The 20,197-nt window shown below is 36.2% G+C and overlaps 4 protein-coding genes and 2 pseudogenes across 4 annotated transcripts; 4 read left to right on the forward strand and 2 right to left on the reverse strand.

The window, feature by feature from the left end:
- Positions 1-1,861: 1,861 nt before the first annotated feature.
- LOC104712225 (pyruvate kinase, cytosolic isozyme pseudogene) lies at positions 1,862-3,363 on the reverse strand (annotated as a pseudogene).
- Positions 3,364-3,874: 511 nt separating this feature from the next.
- On the forward strand, positions 3,875-4,770 carry LOC104712229 (uncharacterized). The gene has a single exon (XM_010429080.3). It carries the CDS (start codon positions 3,976-3,978, stop codon positions 4,597-4,599), a length of 624 nt encoding a protein of 207 aa, XP_010427382.1. The 5' UTR covers positions 3,875-3,975; the 3' UTR covers positions 4,600-4,770.
- Positions 4,771-5,096: 326 nt separating this feature from the next.
- LOC104712228 (uncharacterized) lies at positions 5,097-6,635 on the forward strand. The gene is made up of 4 exons (XM_010429079.3): positions 5,097-5,347; positions 5,464-5,594; positions 5,683-5,765; positions 6,241-6,635. Exons 2-4 carry the CDS (start codon positions 5,546-5,548, stop codon positions 6,412-6,414), a joined length of 306 nt encoding a protein of 101 aa, XP_010427381.1. The 5' UTR covers positions 5,097-5,347; positions 5,464-5,545; the 3' UTR covers positions 6,415-6,635.
- Positions 6,636-7,091: 456 nt separating this feature from the next.
- LOC104712231 (glycosylinositol phosphorylceramide mannosyl transferase 1) lies at positions 7,092-9,803 on the forward strand. Its single transcript, XM_087464674.1, has 5 exons — positions 7,092-7,575; positions 8,175-8,571; positions 8,886-9,049; positions 9,134-9,204; positions 9,311-9,803. Exons 1-5 carry the CDS (start codon positions 7,364-7,366, stop codon positions 9,469-9,471), a joined length of 1,005 nt encoding a protein of 334 aa, XP_087320800.1. The 5' UTR covers positions 7,092-7,363; the 3' UTR covers positions 9,472-9,803.
- On the reverse strand, positions 9,770-11,361 carry LOC104712230 (nematode resistance protein-like HSPRO1). Its single transcript, XM_010429082.3, has one exon. The coding sequence runs from the start codon at positions 11,193-11,195 to the stop codon at positions 9,876-9,878; it is 1,320 nt and encodes a 439-aa protein (XP_010427384.2). The 5' UTR covers positions 11,196-11,361; the 3' UTR covers positions 9,770-9,875.
- A 6,079-nt stretch (positions 11,362-17,440) lies between these two features.
- LOC147939046 (uncharacterized) lies at positions 17,441-19,753 on the forward strand (annotated as a pseudogene).
- The last annotated feature ends 444 nt before the right edge of the window (positions 19,754-20,197 follow it).

Here is a 20,197-nt window from a genome sequence, read left to right on the forward strand (position 1 = left end):
CTCTTCATTGTTGTTGTGGCAGAAGGATGGAGAGAGTTGGCCAACTTTCATAGTATACATTTGCAATTATCTAAAAATTTTATTGAATTGTTTTATAAACATGTTTTGATCTTTGTAACAGAACAAGTCATAAACCAAATCTTAAGTCAATAGGTGTCTAAACTTTTTGATTTAAACTGATTCGACGGCTATGATAGACTTTTTTCTAGAGCTTAACCTTTTCTATGGCGGTTCAAATAGGGAGGAATAAGTTGGTCTTCCATTATCATCTCTCTTCCATCAGCATCAATCTAGAGGGATGATGATTAGTCCATTAATGTTCCTTACCAGGCCTGAGGAAATGATTGGTCGTTGAGCGTATGCGTTTAGAACCATTTTTGTCCAACAAAACCTAATACATCCATCAGCATCATCTACTATACATTGTAACTTTCATACTATATTCTAAATTCTAACGGCATCTCCAGAAAAAGAGGAGAGGGGATCACACAAATTAAATAGTATTTATTTGTAATAAATTTTTTTTTTCAATTAAATTTTATTTAATGGATTAAACCAATATAATGTAAACATGTAGCAGATTAGAGGATCTAAGGGCATCTCCAGTGAGGGTACCTATATGAGATACTTTTATTAAAAAAACTAATAAAATGAAGAGAGACGACGAAAAGAGGATAAGTGTTTCTCTATTGAGTAACGGGAGAAATGATCTTGAGATAAAAAGTGACAGGTGTCGCTAATTTATTGAAAAAAATAGAAAAACAAATTTTTTAATAAAAATCCTTTTTTGAGCAATCATCAACGTTTCTCACCGCTGGAAATGACGTAAGAGGGTCTAAAATTATCTCCACCGAGACACGCTTGCCATTCACTCTCCTTCTTTTTGATTTTGTTTTCTTATTTTAATTATCTGATCCTCTCTAAAATATGACCGATGGAGATGGTCTAATATACCTAATTATAAATTTAAAAGGTTTGTTTTGTTATATGGTCTTAATCCTTATAAAAGCAAGTTAGTGGTTGCAAAATTTTAACACAGTTCTTGTAGCTTCATTAGTCATTACAATTAGTTTAACAGAAAAGCTAACAAGTATTTTACTTTTAGATGTTAAATTTTGAATTTATTTGTTTGCGTAATCGTGGAAATGTTGGACAGGGATGAAAGCTTATTAGTGAATGTTGGATTACGCAAACATTACTTTAGGGGGTATGATGTTGCTACATTGCTTTAAGGATTTAGTCTATGTTTATAATCATTTTTTTGCATATATTATCATTTGAAAGTATTTGTTTTTCATATAGTCACTAGAATTTATTTTTTACAGATCAGCTTTAAGAAATATAATATAAATTTATAGATATCTCACCTTACAATTTAGCTATTCTACCAATAATAAAAAGCATAACCAATAAGTTTTTATGGTTAAATTTAATATCATCAGCCAAAATTGACTAAATAAAACAAGACATTGGTGTCAACCTTGATGACAGAACTGAAGTTGCTTATGGCTCAAAGAACGAAATCATCCGCTTCGAAGAAACCCTTTACAGTTCATCAAGACTCAAGACTGTTCCCATTGGTGTTACCGCTTAGAAGAACCCATTCAAATATATTGAAAATGCATTTCCATAAACCGGATAATCTACTTTTCTCCCTTGTGGTATTATAAGAGAAGCAACAATACTGTTACCAATAAACTCTATTATCCTACAACTAGCTATATTATATCAAACCATTAGTCAATAACCAAACTTTATTATTATGCGACCAAAAAACAATGTTTAAACCGAAATTTAAAGTTTCATGACTTTATTTTTGACAACAATAGAATTTGAAATTGCAAAATTGGCCCAGGTAAAAACTAATTACTCCACGCTCATTACCTTCACAACAGAGGAGCCATCGATCTTGTGCAAAGCCACAATAGAATCTCCAGTCTTGCAAATCCCCTTCGTCTTCGCGTATCCAATAGCGAATCTTATCGTTTCCTCCGTCGAAGATCCCGCCGCCACCACCACCGGAATAATCCCACGGTAAATCAAACCACGTCTCGCCACATGAACCACCTCGAAGTCATCTCCCTCCGGCACAACCACCGACAAAATAGGAACGCTTGGCCTGTATTTAGCCACAAGCTCAGCCGTGTAACCTTTCTTGGTGAGAACTATGAGAGCCGAAGCAAAAACACTCCTGGCCGTGGAAACGGCGGAAGCAGCTAAGCTCTCGATTGGTGATAAAGGTAACGAGACGATTCCTAGGGTTTTCTTGTAAAGAGTGTCGTAATCGATGAACTCCTCTGCTTCTTTACAGATCCTTGACATTGTTAACACGGCTGCCTCAGGGTGAGCTCCAGCAGCGGTTTCTCCGCTAAGCATGACACAATCTGTCCCGTCAATAACAGCGTTTGCGACGTCGGTGGCTTCAGCTCTAGTCGGACGAGGAGACACTGTCATGGATTCAAGCATCTGTGTGGCTGTGACTATCGGTTTCCCAAGAGCATTAGCCATCTTGATCATTGTTTTCTGAGCAAGAAACATCTTTTCGATCGGAATCTCCATCCCAAGATCTCCTCTAGCCACCATGAATGCATCAGTATTCGCCAGAATACTCTCCAAATTCATAACTCCTTCTTGATTCTCCACCTTTGACATGAGCATGATGTTCTTTGAGTGCTCGCCAAGCAACTCCCTGACTTCGATTAGGTCAGATCCTTTACGAACAAAAGAAAGAGCGATGATGTCGATTTTGTTCGGAACTTCCCATTGCATGATGTCCTCTTTGTCTTTCGCAGTGAGCGTTGGGAGATCAACCACAATTCCAGGGAGGTTGACGTTTTTTCTTTCTCCAAGAACCGCAGAGTTCTCGCATCGGCAACGAACAAGACCGAGAGTCTTGTCACAGGACAAGACAGTCATAGAGATTGTCCCGTCTGAACAAAGAACCACATCACCGGATTTGAGATCCTCTGCAAGTTTCTTGTAGCTCATGGAGATAAGGTTTGAGTCTCCTTCTATGTTGTAATCAGTTGAGATTGTGATCTCTTGACCTTGCTTTAGCTGTACCGGTTTGCCTTCTTTGAGAAACCCGGTTCGAATCTCAGGACCCTTTGTGTCGAGCATGACAGCGCAGAGAATACCAGTGTTGGCCATGGCGGTTCGGAGATTATCGAGAGTCTCTTGATGGTACGAGTGAGAACCATGGGAGAAATTGAACCGGGCAACGTTCATACCGGCCTTGAGAAGCTTCTCAATCATCTCCACCGATCTTGATGCCGGTCCAAGAGTACAAACTATCTTCGTCTTTGAACGAAGAGCTCCTTTGGTTGCTTGTCCACCAAGTAACATCTCCATTGTAGAAGGAAGTTGAAAACTTTCGAAAGATCGCAGAGAAAAAAGATTAAAAGAGAGTTGGAAATTGTGAGTTTGCTTGATGAATATTATGATCAACGAGGTCACGGGTATATATAGAAGTAGCGATTTGCGTATTTCCAATTTTGCGTTATGTTACATGTTCGAATTTTTCCTTTTGCTGATTTGGAATAGCACTACTTTTTCTCGAATTTTTCCTTCTATGTTTTAGTTAATTTCCTTTTCTCTTTTTGGTTTTGGCAATTGTTCTTTTCTATTTCGAAATAATTTTGTGGAAAACATTATAATATAAATAATTAAAGTTAAATTAGATATTTACAATTTTACATAACGAACAAGTTATTAATTGAATGCCATAAGATTTGAGAAAAGGTTAATTATAATAAGATATTAAAAAGGTCAATTCTGAAATATGAATTGGGCCATATTAAGAAAAAGCCCATCAAAATCCAAATTCCGAGACGTAACTTTTCTAAGTAACCACGAACTCCTTTTTCCCAGATCGAGCTTCATTCATTCTTTATTCTTCTTCTTCTTCTTCCTAAAGCTTTGAGCAGAGCTCTATCGATGAGTCAACATAACACAAAGAGTAGAATATAAAAAACAATGAAGAAACCTCATTTTTTGAAAAATCCAGTATTTTTCTTACTTCTACTCATTACTCTTTCTTCCCTAACTATACTCATCTTCTCTTTTCTTAAATTACCGGAAACACCTCTCGCCGCCGGTAACCATATCCGCAAACTCCGGTACGAGCTCACCGATGAACTCGGTTACTTCGGGAACATGATGATCGAAATGTTACCGGAAGATCTGGTTTTTACAGCCTTCGTACCGTCCGACAAATCATTCCGCCGAGATCTAGGGCTGAGATCGAACAATAGCCGCCAGATCAAATCCCTTGAAGACGATGACGACGAAGGAGATGATAACACGTACGCCGTCGTGTCGAGGATCATGGGTTTCGCGGTTGTTCCTTACAAAGTGGAAGAAGCGGACATAAGGAAAGACGAAACGGCGTCGTATGAGTCGTTGAGTGGTTTCACACTTAAGATTTGGAGAAGGAGAAATAGTGGTGGGTTGGTCGTTAATGGCATCGAGACAGAGAAGATGGGGTTGATAAAGAGAGGGAAGATCATCGTGCATGTAATGAATGGTGTTGTAATGGATTCTGATTTCGCACAGTCTCTTGCTTCTTCTACTCCTCAAGATGAAGATGATGAACCTTAGAAGAAGAAGACGAGACATTAGTCTCTTCTCTCTTGTAATTTTTGTAACATAGCAAAGGAAACACAAAAATAATAATTTGACTAAGCAGAAAATTATCCAATCAAACTTTTAATCATCATTTTTTTTAACTTACATTGGTGATGAATGATATATAGTAGCATCTTTCTCAAATTTTTGTATTTCTGAATACTGATTATTTCGTTTATGTACTTTGAAAATGTTATTTCTGCTTAAAATAGGATGAATTGGATTATAAAGTTTTTCAAACTCTTCATGATTGAGTTGGATTAAGAGCATCATTAGTGGGGAGTGCTATATGAGTTACTCTCTTATTTATGGCCAAAAAAAAATAAAAAATCCATAATATTCTCTAATAATCCGAGAATCGTTACTTCAGGAAGGAGCTGGAGCAACCCCATAAGTAACGATACGTGTCAGGTTTAGATAGGTTGTAGGGTAAATATATTACAAAAAAATTCATTTTCTTGTTTTTTTTTTCTTTCCCGACCCTTCTCTCTTTTCTTCTCTGTCGATGTTAACGGCGATGGATTCTTCTTTTCTCAATTCATTCTCTCGATCTCGAGATTGGGATCTCCGGTTGGTTTAATTATGGCGTTTCTTTAACAAATTTCCGGTTTCGGAGCTTTCGAACGATCTTCTCCTCTGAGGGCTAGTTGATTGAGACGGCATTTCCAATCTCCAATTTTCCAATAACAGTGATCATCTCCTCGTGTCTTCATGGGATAAGGTTAGTGCCTAGTCAAAAATCCCCTTTCTACTTTGTCTTTGATTTGACTCCAACAGTCTCCTTTATCTGAAGATAATTTCTTCTTCTTCTTCTTCTGGGTTTGTTTTGAATCTTAGCGTGTGAGGTTGTATGATGTGAGCACCAATTCGTTGCGAGGCGAGTTCTTACACGGCGGAGCAGTACTGGATTGCTGTTTTCATGATGATTTCTCCGGCTTTAGTGTTGGCGCCGATTACAAAGTCAGAAGGTACTCTTCTCTACTCTTAAATTCTCTCCGCAGGATTGGTGTTCTTTGGTTATACTGCGCCGATTGGTGTTCTCTGGTTATACTGCAGGATTGTTTTCAATGTTGGCAAAGAGGACATTTTGGGAACGCATGACAGACCAGTGCGCTGTGTTGAGTATTCTTATGCTGCAGGTACGTTGAACAATAACACTGACGATTTCTAGTGCTTATAATGTCTACACAACTCGCAGCTAAGCAAATTATGTTAATACAGTCCGATGTTATCTACTGCCATCTGATTGCTCCTGTAAATCAACCCATAACATTACGTTTGCCTATATAACTTGGTGTTGCTAACACTCTGTTACATGACTATGTCTATTGGCTAGAGATATTTACCATGTATTGGATGGTAGATTACTAATAATTTGCTAACTTGTCTTGTTTTAATCTGGAAACACTCATACTTGTCTTGTCTTGGATAGATAGCAAAGTTACAAATAATAGTCACTTGGTGCAACTGCTTAGTCATATAGACAATGATGATAGTCACTTGTTTACTTGTTTTTGTTTTTGTTGGTTTGCCTTTGGTATGAATGTGTTTGAAGATGGGTTCAGTTGATATGTCTCATTGCTCTGTCTTACATTGTTATGGTTTAAAATGCAGGTTCTGGTTTTGGTTCTTAAAATGCAGGTTCTGGTTTTAAAGTTTCATGTTTTGGTTGTAGATGAGCTCATAACCAACTTCAACACTGGCAGAACAAAGAGCTACAAATGGAGAATTTCTCAGCTTCAAAACATTTCCAAGATGCTTGGCGATAAGGAGAAATGCATCACATAAGCTTTGTATCAAGATCTTTCCAAACCTGAGTTTGAAGCTTTTATAGCTGAGCTTTTTTCATTTCCTTTCAATGTCTCTTTCCTTATCTACATTCTAGTTTTCCATTGTTGAATCACTTTCAAGAGTGTGTGTCAAGTTTAAATTCAAAACACTTGTACACAAAATTAATAATGATTGAGCAACCTTCTTTGGTTCTCTAGTGGAGGGATGATTTTGCTAAAGTTCTCTTAGGATTGCTTTAATTAATTTAGTATTAATTATATAATTATTTAATATGTGAGTAACTTAGAAGTGTTTCTCCACTAATGATGGTCTAATTACTACTCTTATTACACAAACTTATTTGACATTTTTGTCGCCATTGACTCTCTTTTAGTTTTTAACTTTTCTTCAACCGTTCGTTATACAAAATAAGCTATTTCCCGTTTTCCTCCAGGCTCCAGCTATGTTTGGGCTCTGTGTGTTCAATAAGCTATTCCAAAACAAGATTCAATAAGAAAAATTAAGATGACCTAAAAAAACAAAAGAACAAAAAAGTCATTTGCTTAGAAGAAACCAAAGATATACTTATGTAAATAAAAACAAAAAATCTGAAAAAAAAACCTTAAGTGGGACCCGCTTTTGAGCCTAAGACACTTTCCCACGTCATGAAATGAAATCGGGAAAACGTCGTGATCGTGGTTACGAACCTAACACGAACCGTTTCGATTATAACACGTGGCGGTCTAGTTTCTTCTTACTGTGCACCGCGTTACATCAGAAAATTTATTCATCGTCTCTGATCTGCGATAATTCGCCAAAGTGAATTTTTAGAGAAAGACGATGAGAGACTGAATCTACTCGCTCTTGAGTCTTGACACGGATTTGACTTCAGAGTCGTCTTTCTTCTTCTCTTCTTATTCAATCATCCGCCTATCAAATTTTGGAAAACCTTAAATTTTACTGTGATATGGGAGGAGGAGATGTGAGTAAAGAGATGGGAACTTGTTCATTAGCGTATCGTCGTGGAGATCAGAAACTACGCAAGTTCGTGACGGCGAGGAGTACTAAGTTTCTTCTATTCTGCTGTATCGCTTTCGCTTTCGTCACAATCGTTTGCCGATCTTCTCGCCCTTGGGTTAACAGTTCAATCGCCGTCGCGGATCGGGTCTCTGGATCAAGGTGTGTGTGTGTTTACTGTAACACAAAAACGTTATTCAATTTTTTTTTTCTTCTTCTAAATTGGTTCCTCTTAACTCTTTGATTTGGATCTCTAAATGGTAACCATAGGTGCAGACTAAATTCTTTATTAGGAAATGAAATTTATGGAAAGTTATTTGTTTTTTAATCAAGTGCTATTAAAGCTAAAGACTCGCTTTGAACTTTTGTTTTTGCCAGATTCGTATACACTATCTTGGGTTTGTTTTAGAACAAGGAAAGAATCTTCTGAGTTTTTGTCTCCATTCACTATAGTCTATATAAAGAGTTTGTGTTGTTTCTGAGCTCTATTTGATAACTAAACTAGGTGTTGTTAAGCTTAATGAATATATGGGTATATGAATGCAGAAGCTACTGAGATTCTGTGATTTTTAGCGAATGAAATTTATAATCTTTCTATGGTAAGCTGGTGAGTGGTTTTATTTTGCATTGCATATGTAGGTATGTATATAGGTTAGGTTAGGACTTATGGAGTAGAATAAGTTGGCCTTTTGATTATGGGTAGGCAGCAAAGATTTGTTCTTTCTTGTTTAATTTGATGGTTTTCTTTATCAAATCTGCAGGAAAGGTTATACACTTTTGATGAATACATGGAAGAGATATGATCTCTTAAAGAAGTCTGTTTCACACTATGCATCATGTTCTAGGCTTGACTCTATCCACATTGTATGGAGTGAACCTAACCCTCCATCAGATTCTCTTAAGGAGTATCTTCAGAATGTTCTGAAGAAAAAATCGCGAGATGGGCATGAGGTTGAGCTGAGATTTGATATCAACAAAGAAGACAGTTTGAACAACAGATTTAAAGAGATTAAAGACTTGAAAACTGACGCTGTCTTCTCAATAGATGATGATATCATATTCCCTTGTCATACGGTAGATTTTGCATTCAACGTTTGGGAGAGTGCTCCAGATACAATGGTTGGGTTTGTGCCCCGTGTTCACTGGCCTGAAAAATCGGTATGTCACTTTTTATTTGTTGAGTATCCTCAAGAAGCTTACTTTATCAAATAACAGTACCAAGATAGTCAAAATGTTTCTCTTCAGGTTGTTTGCTATTAGGGACCTTTTAACTTGTAATTCATAGATCCCTCCATTAATTAAGTTAAGTAGTGAATCATCTATCTTCCTCCATCCCTATGATCTAACAGCTAGTTGTACTATTGAAAGAACTCTGTACATGGTGTTTGAATTGGTTATATCACCTTCTTTCATTGTTTAAACTTTAAAGAAACTTCGCCTACTACATGAAAGTTGACTTCAATTTTCTGCAGAATGATAAAGCCAATTACTACACTTACAGCGGGTGGTGGTCTGTTTGGTGGAGTGGTACATATAGTATGGTACTCTCAAAGGCAGCCTTCTTCCACAAAAAGTACCTCAGCCTTTACACAAATAGCATGCCGGCATCAATCAGGGAATTCACAACCAATAACAGGTTCCTTATCTCTTTGTGTTTTCTTGTATTCCTGAATGTGATTAAAATGTTCTCCACCTAAGTGTGAGCTTCATCTAATAACAGGAACTGTGAAGATATTGCAATGTCGTTCCTCGTTGCAAATGCTACAAACGCTCCTGCTATATGGGTGAAAGGTAATTCTAAATCGCAGGCCACACTTTGAGAACCATGTATTGATGATTCTGATATAACCTTTGATGATGAAGAGCATATCCTCCTCTTTTTGGCCTGTTTTTGTAGGTAAAATATATGAAATCGGTTCAACTGGAATTAGTAGCATAGGAGGGCACACAGAGAAAAGAACGCACTGTGTAAATCGGTTTGTGGCAGAATTCGGGAAAATGCCGCTTGTATACTCTTCCATGAAAGCCGTTGACAGTCGCAATTTATGGTTCTGGTGATTTTGCTTCTTTCGCTTGGTGGTACATTTCTGCTTTCTCTTCCACTGGTTACTACTACACTTTCACGTTCTAGCTATCGATGGTTTTGACGCCAAGTAAGAGTTTAAAACAGAGAACTGATCTTACTTTTACGGGAAGATAGAAGATAGAGAACGAGAGTTTAGAACTGGTGGCTTATGGGGTTTCTCATAGAATCTTACAAAGAGAGATAGTAGTAGCCTAGTGTGTATGGTGTACCCTCATTGTACATTTTGTAACATTGTAACTTGTAACATCTCATGTTGTGAAACTATTGTTGTTGTGCTAAAAAAAATGAGTTATGTATTCATACACTGATCGTTACATGCTTACAAAAATTTCGGTTGTATTGTTACATCTGTAGATAGTATTCGTTAATCGTAGTGTCAGTGTCTTCCATTGCAACCCAATTGGCTCCAGAACTCTCCCAGAAAAGTCTTTGCAGCATCTAGACTCGGGTAATACGGTGGCTCCATAAACACTTGAGTCAGCGAATCACACGACTCATGACTCGCCGCTGTTCTATTAGCATTAGCCTCCGCACTCCCCATCATCGTCGCCACCAACTTCTGGTACCCGAAAAAGAATCTCTTGGCTGCAGACTCCACCGCCTGCATTCCCTGAAGCAAATGTATCTTCTCGTACTCTGTCTTCCTCGAGTAAAGCTTCATTGCCGCCTCTTGCAACCTCGGACCTCCGGTGGGATCCACCTCAACTTCAAGCACAGCTGGCACTTTCTGTCTCAGCTCTTTGGACATCTTAGCCATCTCCACTAACCCTTTTGACCAGAAACAAAACGCGTCGTTTTGAGACGTGGATTTGATCTGTAACTGTTTCTTCACCTTCAAGAAATCTTCAGGATCCATCAGAATGTGTAAATCTTCGATCTCTGCCAGAAGCTTCCAGATTCTCTCTAGCAAGAACACGTCGGAAGAAGCTTTTTCGAAGTTTCCATCTTCGATCCTCGACTCGATTCGGTTTAAAAGATTCACGGAAACGTAAATCCACGATTCAAGAATCTGATGAATAGTGTAGAGCATTTGATTCTCTTGGTTCTCGATGTGATCGGAGTAAGGATTGTTCTTGAGGCTGTGTAACTCCTCCGGGCGACAAACTGCGTCGTACCGGAGATACGGTTTTCCGGTGATGTTTGGTTCTCCTAAACCGAGCGTGTACTTACACCAACGCATCTCATTCTCGATCGTAGACAAGATCTTCTGTCCAATGCTCTCCGATGTTCGACACGTGGCGATCTCAGAGAGCAAGCTCAACGAGCTCCAGCCGTTGCTGACCGGAGCAGCTGATACGTTCTCGTTCCCGTCGTCGTCGTAGTTATCATCCTCGCAGATAGCCGCCACGAGTTTGATCTGGCTCGTGGAGAGCGAATCCAACCGTCGGATCCATTCGCGGCGGTTTACGTAAGGACGTGTGTCAGAAGCAACGGTGAGGATTAAACGGAAAGTGATCTCGAGAGCTTGAAGAGATGGTTTGAGAACCGGCTCAGAGATCCAGCGAGGGTAGTCAAGAGAGGACCAGAGGCTTCTAAGTTCAGGCAAACGGAGGTAAAGCTCGTAAGCAGAGCAAGCGGCGGAGGAAGAGGAGGAGATTGGAGATGACACGGAGGAGAGCTTAGACGGCTCTGTAATGGTGACGTGGAGCTTGTTGGGAGATAGCATCTTCCTCCTCTGTAAATCCAAATCAGCCATTTCTATTAGTTTGATGAATATAAGAATGAGGAGGATAAATATGTTTTGTATATATATAGATAGAGAAATGTGAAGAAGGAAACGGATAGGAAAAAAAGAAGACAGACGTCATTATGTGGAAAACACATACTTCGTTTGAAAGTCAACGTACAACAACGGCTGTTTCCTGTCTTTTTATATTTTTCTGTCGGTTTTATAATTTCTTTCTATTATTTTGGAATAGTGGAAAACTATTTTTCTCTTTTATTTACGTATATTGACGAATACAAAGAGTTTATTAGTATATACGATACGATACGTTTTCTGGAATTATTCAAAATCTTTCTTGATTTAGAAATTTTCTTTTCCTCTTTTATTTAAACAGTAAATACTCTATTGCATTCTTTTTCTCTATACATAAACAATACTGTAAACATAAAGTTTGTTCATAAATTACCGAATAACTGCTGTTCCATACAAATTAATAAAAATATAAACAAATTATGTGGAAAGAAAAACTTAAATAAAAATAGTATTCTTTGTTTTCTCAATTTTAATTGTATTTATTATTTATTTTAATAAATAAGTTTATTATAATCATTGCATGTTATCAGACCCGGCCCATAGAGCAATCAAGTGAAGACAAGGATTATTTATTTTAATAAATAAGTTTATTATAACCATTGCATGTTATCAGATCCGGCCCATAGAGCAATCAAGTGAAGACAAGGGTTAGGACATCAAATTTTTTTGGGACATATTTCATCTCAAAAATTATAAGTCTTATATGTAGATTTATTTTTTTCTTTTTATATTTAGTTTTTTATTAGTTTTTTTATAAATAAAAAAGTATTTATAAGTTCAAGTTCAATATAAGAAAGCAATATATTATTTATGTAGATATATCCAATTTAGAGATGAAGTTTTATTAGGTTTATGAAAAATATTATTTCATCTTTATTTTTTCACAAAATTTATCTCATCTTTTTAATTGTTGGTGGAATGATATTAGATTAATGTTAACTAAACGTGTTGTTAATGAGTTTTGAAGTAAAATTTTATTTGAAAAAACAAATTTATAACTCTAGTGAAAAAAATTCATATTGGAAGAGTTTTAAAACAATAATGAGTGATTAGGTAATATAATATTTATTTTCATATAAAATTTTAAATGAACATAAAAAACAAAGATAAATGAAAAAATGGAGCAAACAAAAGGAACATATTTAGGTTTGTGGATTTAAATCTAAATTATGAAAACAATTTTTTATATTACTATTTTTGTGATTTTATATACAATGATAAAAATAGTATTTAATTTTTTTTTTTGACGTAGAGCATCTAAAATTGTCCGGCCCTGCATGTTATATCTTTTAGGAAGATCAGATATTCTGTTCAGAATCTAGCTACTTAAGTTAAGACTGCTCATACATTGTAGTTATATTTTATGTACAGGTTTAGTAAATTTATTGATTAGATATTTGTTCTAAATACGGATAGGAATGGATAATGAATCCAATTAGTTATCGCACTCATTAAGTAATGAGGTTTGGTCGGAATCCGTATCGATAGCGTTTAGGACTTTTGGGGGAAGAGAGTGGAAAGGGTCTTCTAGCGCTAGCCTTTGACTTTGGTCTTCCTCTTTTGTGTAAACTTCAACATTCCGTATGTTACGTTTCAATTATAAAATCATCTTAAACAAAAATTGTCGGTGTCGTCTTTATTTATTACTAACAAGGAAAAATAGTACTATTGATTTGGTTTATTAATTTGAAAACATCCCTATCTTCTTCAATCTTTGAAAGTTATTTGTTCTTATCGTATCTACTTAAAAGCAACAGATCTTTGAAAGTTATGCAGCTATACCACATAGAGAAATATTCAAAATTCTATCTAACTACATACCTTTTAATTTTTTTACACATTCTTTAAATTTACAACAATAAATATCCAATCTTAATTAAATAATTACTTTTAGTACATCTAGAAAGTGGTCTATCCCATCCCATCTAATTCAAAATATAATATTTAAGGGTTTTATAATGTACTGTTTTCTTCTTCCAAATCTATCATACTCAACAAATGGTATAGGCTAAATATATAGTTAACTTTCAGAAATTAAATTAGAGTATGATCGGTGTCATATACTTTTACTGTATCTCGTAGCTTCGACTTTGGAGTGGTTTAATTTATGGTAGGATAAATAATAGTGGACACCTTAGAACGTGGTTTCAAATGAAAGGTTGTACGTACGTAAATTGGTTGGAGTCTTAAGGAAATGTAAAGGCAAAACGTAGGTTATTGAGTTTTTTTGTCTCACTAATCATATTGGAATTAAGGCATGGAAACTATTACACTAAAACAATTATTGGCGGTATAAAATAAAATATGACTGGGACATACAATGTTCCATAATCCTTGACTTCGAATTGAACCAATAAAGAGAGAAAAAAGGAAAATTATTGCTTAGCTGTTGTGATCTGTGAACACTGAACATAAGTCATCGGCAAAAGTTGTGGTTATTGAAACGAATGGGAACACATTCAATTGAACTACGATCCAATAACGGAATTGGAGAAATCATCATATTGGAACAATAAGCCACCTGTCGTATAGACAATATACTAATTGATAAAGATAAAATGTACAGTCGACAGGTCAACAATCCCATTCTATACACGTGCACATCCACACATGTACTGATGTACATAAGTTTTATTGTGTGTGGATCGGATAAGAATCCACATTAGGATGTCACACATTCGTCCCATGACGTATATACTCTACACATTATCATGTTTTGTACAAGGATTTTGCCAGATTGGTTGGTTACCTAAAATTTTTACAAAGCATTAGTATATATCTCAAGAGAAGAGTTTAATAAATTTGGGTTGTAACCCCAACATCATGCATTCATGCTCCAGAACCTTACATTTTTAAACATATGTCCTAGTTTGACGGGATCTACAAGTTAAATTTACGGGAACCTTACATTTTGAAGACAATTTGTTTCACGAGCGAGAATTAAAATATGATAAGTATATGAATTATCTGCTATATATTAAAATTAATAACAAATGAAATAATAACCCATAATAATTCAAGAATATATTTTAAACAATAATTATTTATTAATCTAAAATTTATTATTGTATAAAATAAATATAAATTATAACATCAGTTATTACTTATTTGTAGTTGATATAAATAATTTACATCAAATATTTTAATCGACACTAATACTTATATCACTTAAATAAATTAATGTAACAATTAACATCATTTTTTCTAAACGATACATTTTTATATCAGTTATAATAATTAAAGTACATTTTTTATATAGACATTGGTTTTTAATTAATAGATGTGAATTACTTGCATCAATATTTTAAAAATCATTTAATTAAGTGATGTAAAAAAATTGTAAGTAGACTCCAACTTCTATCAGCTAGTGATGTTAAAAAATTGTAAGTAGATTTGGTATTATTTAGTAGATCTGGTACCTGGAACGATGCGATGATCCTAATGGATTTATGAACACCTCCCATCCCATCATCGTCCATGTTGTTTTGGTGCTCGACATCTTTGTTTTGTCGGCGATGTCCTCTGTCATCGACCATGTTGTTTTGGTACTTCTGTCACCACCGTTTCCGATTCTGGCGGAGTTGTGTCTATTGGAAGCATATTCCCCGAGATTGACATTTTTAGTGATTTCATTTTGAGATTTTGATTTAAATTTCAAATTTCAAAAAGTTGTAAATAGAGAGAATAAAAAAAGGATCCGAAAGAGAACCCTAAAATGTATCAAATGTGAAGACTCCAAATCCAAATCAAAAACTGGCTAGAGATGTCTGGATACTCCTCCAATATTGGTTTCAACCATTTGTAAGCATATGTTTGCTAATGTTTATTAAATTGTTAATACCTAACATCATACTTTATATTACATATGGTTGAATTGTTTTAGAAATTTTTATATGTTGGTTAAGTTCCAAACAATATTTTGTTTAGGAAAAGCTATGAACTTGCACGCATTTGCTTTGGAAATTTTTACTTTTTTGTTAATAAATAAATAAATTTTACTTAAATGCTATTTTTGCATGAATACAAATTAACTATATCATATATAAATTAAAATACACTAATATAATAATTATATTCACAAAATATAAATTATATATATATGTAGCTCTCTATTACTAAAAGCAGCAAATGAGTGGACATATACTATGCACAATGACAATTGGCAACTGATAGCATTTTTGTATTGCTTCACTAACTTTATACATTGTAATCGATATAAATGACAATGCTTCTAACATCGAACTGAATCAATAATAATTTATGACCAAAAGCAAATACAATTAAACATCTATTGAGTAATATTTTAACTATTCTAAAAGTAGTTTAGCTTTGAGATAGCAATGTTGAGTGCAAAAGACATTAGGAGACAAACCGGCTAAAATTATTTTATGACTTTGTATCCCTGAATCAGAATTGAGAAAATAAACCAAATGGAATTATTGACAATATAACTGAAAAGTTTTTCTGGGGATAAAAAGCACATAAGTTGATGTCACACATTAATTCGTCTCATGTATATACTCTTCACTTTATCATGTTTTGTGTGTGGATCTTGGTTACCTAAAAATGTCACAAAGGACAAATCATTTTACATATTAGTATATTACATAGTATATATCTCAAGTGAATAGTTTAATTAATTAGGGTTGCAACTCCATGGGAACCTTACATTTTAAACATATGTCACGGTATCTACAAGAAGATAAACTCACGGAAATCTTATATTTTGAAGGCATGTTTTCACGAGAATTAACAGAGAAGATAAATACATATGTTCAAAATTCATAAAACTCTTTAAAAATAAAGTGAAATATTCTTTATTAGGTATATTTTATAGTCATATAGACACATACCTCATCTTCATTTCAAGTTTAATATAATACTATTTCCAACTTTAAATTTTTCGCTTACTTGGGATTTGGGAGGGGGTTTTGAGATCTAACGTAACGCGTATGTTCTGGCGTGAAAAAAAGTTATCATCAGATTCTGACGTGGAGAAAACAACTAGGGACCCGAGGGGTTACCAATCAGGTGATATCGCACGTTATAAAGCAACACGTGGGCCGGGGCTTGATCTAGCTGCTCAGTAGAACGTGTTGGAACCAAACCAGTTGACGGCTGGAACTAGAGAGCCACGTAGATATACTACAGCTACACATCTCATTGGCTTTTCTTTAGCGTCCAATGTCCATGGCTCTCTTTCGTTGACCACTCACACCAACAACACCTTTTTGCAAATATCCTTTGGCCGACACCAACAACATTTTCTTTTTCTAAAGCTTTTAAGATTTTTTTTTAATATATGAAACCAAATGTCATATCAATATACATTTCCACTACGCCTAAAAAAAAAACTGGGAATTAATACAATTCTTAGGTTTTTTTTGACAATCATACAATTCTTAGTTTCTAACTAAGATTTTAGAGATTTCATCATTCATGGGTACAACTGTTTTCCTCCTACATAAGTTGCAAACACTGAAGCAGAGCCGTCTTTCGAGAACTCATCCCATGAACTTGTTGACAGTACAGCAAAATCCGCAAGCTTCCCAGGAGTTAAAGACCCTATGTGATGATCGAGAAACGCTCCTCGTGCAGTTGATATCGTGAGCCTGCGATTATCATATGAAAAAATGCTTGAGAAAATGGAGTGTTCCATTTGTTAACACTATAATCTTATATTGTATAGTTTATATATGATTAGCATAGTGTTGGTGTATTAAGTCTCCTTTAGCTTAATACACTTAGTATATATATACTTGTATAGTTACTGATTACCAATTAATGAGAAATTAGATTCTTCTTTCATCTCTCTCTCTAACTGTCAACATGGTATCAGAGCAAGAACGTTAGTGAGAGAATCTTCTTCCGCTTCGTTGAATTCGATTGATTCATCATCCGATCTTTCGATTTCACCTTTGATTTCTCAATCGATCATCTTTTTCTCTTTGGGTTTCTCTTTGATTTTGTTTTTGGAGCTCAAATCCAGCTCGATTTCACGATTTTTCTTTGCGATGAGTGCGCCGTTTGATCAGATTGCTTCGCTCTTTGTTCTACATCTTTTGCTGGCGATTGCAGTGTTCATCATCCTCGTCTTTGCTCTCGTAAGTGTTCTTGTTGTTACTTTCTCTGCTTGAGAGATTGGTGATTTCCGATTGGATCTTGGTTTTGTATTCTTGGTTATGGCGAATTCAGTATCCGATTCAGCTCAACAACCTGATCAATACAACAATCCTTACTTCCTTCATGGTACTGATCATGCTGGATTGGTTTTAGTCTTGGATAAATTGACTACAGGTGCAGAGTTCAATTCATGGCGAAGATCCATGCGGATGGCTCTCAATGTCAGGAACAAATTGGGATTTATTGACGGTACGATCTCTAAACCATCATCAGATCACCGTGACTATGGTTCTTGGAGCCGTTGCAACGATATGGTTTCTACTTGGTTGATGAACTCTGTGTCTAAGAAAATAGGAGCGAGTCTTTTGTTTATTCCAACTGCTGAAGGGATTTGGAAGGATATAATCTCGCGTTTTAAACAAGATGATGCTCCGAGAGTTTATGAAATATAGCAGAAACTGAGCTCACTTCATCAAGGGTCAATGGATGTGACTGCTTATTATACTGAGTTGGTAATTCTTTGGGAGGAGCTTAAGAACTATGTCGAGCTCCCTGTTTGTACTTGTGGCAAGTGTGAGTGTAATGCTGCTGTGTTATGGGAGAAATTGCAACAAAGGAGTCGTGTGACTAAGTTTTTGATGGGATTGAATGACTCGTATGAAGCTACTCGTCGTCATATATTGATGATTAAACCCATGCCATCTATTGAGAATGCTTTTCACATGGTTACTAAGGATGAGAGGCAACAGAACATTGCTAAACCCACTCGGACTGATGGTGTTGTCTTCCAAGCTTCTGGTCCTCCTACTGCAGCTGTTACTGATGCTTCTGCCTATGGTGGATCACCTGAGCATGTTGCTTATGCTGTTCAAAACTCCTATCGACCAAAGCAATCTCGGCCTCTCTGCACTCATTATGGCATGACAGGACATGTGGTTCAGAAGTGTTTCAAACTTCATGGTTATCCACCTGGAAACATTCCTGGCTTCAAGAGTATCTCTTCTAGTTATCATGCTCAAAGACCACACTCACAGAATCAGGCTCCATCTAAGAATCAGAATCAAGGTCCATCTCAGGCTCAATATCAACCGGGAACTCATGCTGTTGCCAATATCACATCGACGGTGCCTTATGTTCCTCCACCTGCCTTGAGTGCGATCGATCTCGATGTTAGTAAGATGAGTTCAGACCAGATGCAGACTCTGATTCAGCAACTTTCTGCTCACATGACTCTTCCATCGAATCAGGCTCCTACCAAGGGTTCTTCCATTTCTGAACATGGTGTTATGGCTGTTGAATCATCCGCTGGTAATATTCCTTTTCCTTCTTCTTCACTTCGTTATGAACATGACCACCTTACTTTTCAACATCAATGTCTATCATCTCTTTATTCAAATCTTCCACATGGTTCTTGGATTATAGACATTGGTGCCACAACACATGTTTGTTCTGATCTTGCATTGTTCAGTGAAACATTACCTGTATCTGGTGCGACAGTCTCTTTACCGGATGCAACTAGAGTTGATATTGCCGGATGCAACTAGAGTTGATATTGCACACACTGGCACAATTCATTGTGGCATGACAGGACATGTGGTTCAGAAGTGTTTCAAACTTCATGGTTATCCACCTGGATACATTCCTGGCTTCAAGAGTATCTCTTCTAGTTATCATGCTCAAAGACCACACTCACAGAATCAGGCTCCATCTAAGAATCAGAATCAAGGTCCATCTCAGGCTCAATATCAACCGGGAACTCATGCTGTTGCCAATATCACATTGACGGTGCCTTATGTTCCTCCACCTGCCTTGAGTGCGATCAATCTGGATGTTAGTAAGATGAGTTCAGACCAGATGCAGACTCTGATTCAGCAACTTTCTGCTCACATGACTCTTCCATCGAATCAGGCTCCTACCAAGGTTTCTTCCATTTCTGAACATGGTGTTATGGCTGTTGAATCATCCGCTGGTAATATTCCTTTTCCTTCTTCTTCACTTCGTTATGAACATGACCGCCTTACTTTTCAACATCAATGTCTATCATCTCTTTATTCAAATCTTCCACATGGTTCTTGAATTATAGACACTGGTGCCACAACGCATGTTTGTTCTGATCTTGCATTTTTCAGTGAAACATTACCTGTATCTGGTGCGACAGTCTCTTTACCGGATGCAACTAGAGTTTATATTGCACACACAGGCACAATTCATCTCTCGCATTCACTCATCTTACGTGATGTTTTACATGTTCCTTCTTTCAAATTTAATTTGATATATGTTAGTAGTTTGTTGAGATCTAGCAATTGTTCTGCACATTTCTTTCCTGACTCATGTTTTATTCAGGAGTTTATTCAGGGCTTGATGATTGGTAGAGGCATCTTATTACATAATCTCTACATATTGCAACTTGATTCCACTGCATCTCATGCTGAGCTCTTCCATCACGCATCCTTCCACTCCGTCTCATTTCTTTGGATCCTTGGTGGTTGATGGTGATCTCTGGCATGCTCGCCTCGGACATCCATCTGCTGACAAGTTACAGCATATTCCTGGTACTGTCTCAAAGTCTACGAAGTCTTCATCTCCTTGTCATGTGTGTCATTTAGCTAAACAAAAACGTTTGTCCTATGAGTCTCATAACAAATTGTCAGCTTTACCATTTGATTTACTACACTTAGATGTTTGGGGACCTTTCTCAACAGAATCAGTAGATGGATATAGATATTTTCTCAGTATAAATGATGATTGTACTAGGGATACTTGGTTATACATGATGAGAAATAAAAGTGAAGTTTCTACACATTTTCAAGATTTTA

Source organism: Camelina sativa, chromosome 9 (genome assembly GCF_030686135.1).
Source record: "Camelina sativa cultivar CO46 ecotype springtype chromosome 9, ASM3068613v1".
NCBI lineage: Eukaryota > Viridiplantae > Streptophyta > Magnoliopsida > Brassicales > Brassicaceae > Camelina > Camelina sativa.

Bases quoted from the DNA above. Each gene is read 5' to 3' on its own strand.
- LOC104712229 (XM_010429080.3), top strand. From the start codon at position 3,976: ATGAAGAAACCTCATTTTTTGAAAAATCCAGTATTTTTCTTACTTCTA.
- LOC104712228 (XM_010429079.3), top strand. From the start codon at position 5,546: ATGATGATTTCTCCGGCTTTAGTGTTGGCGCCGATTACAAAGTCAGAA. The intron at 5,595-5,682 runs GTACTCTTCTCT...GTTATACTGCAG, and splicing joins GCCGATTACAAAGTCAGAAG to GATTGTTTTCAATGTTGGCA. The intron at 5,766-6,240 runs GTACGTTGAACA...TTTAAAATGCAG, and splicing joins TGAGTATTCTTATGCTGCAG to GTTCTGGTTTTGGTTCTTAA.
- LOC104712231 (XM_087464674.1), top strand. From the start codon at position 7,364: ATGGGAGGAGGAGATGTGAGTAAAGAGATGGGAACTTGTTCATTAGCG. The intron at 9,050-9,133 runs GTTCCTTATCTC...ATCTAATAACAG, and splicing joins GAATTCACAACCAATAACAG to GAACTGTGAAGATATTGCAA. The intron at 9,205-9,310 runs GTAATTCTAAAT...CTGTTTTTGTAG, and splicing joins TCCTGCTATATGGGTGAAAG to GTAAAATATATGAAATCGGT.
- LOC104712230 (XM_010429082.3), bottom strand. From the start codon at position 11,195: ATGGCTGATTTGGATTTACAGAGGAGGAAGATGCTATCTCCCAACAAG.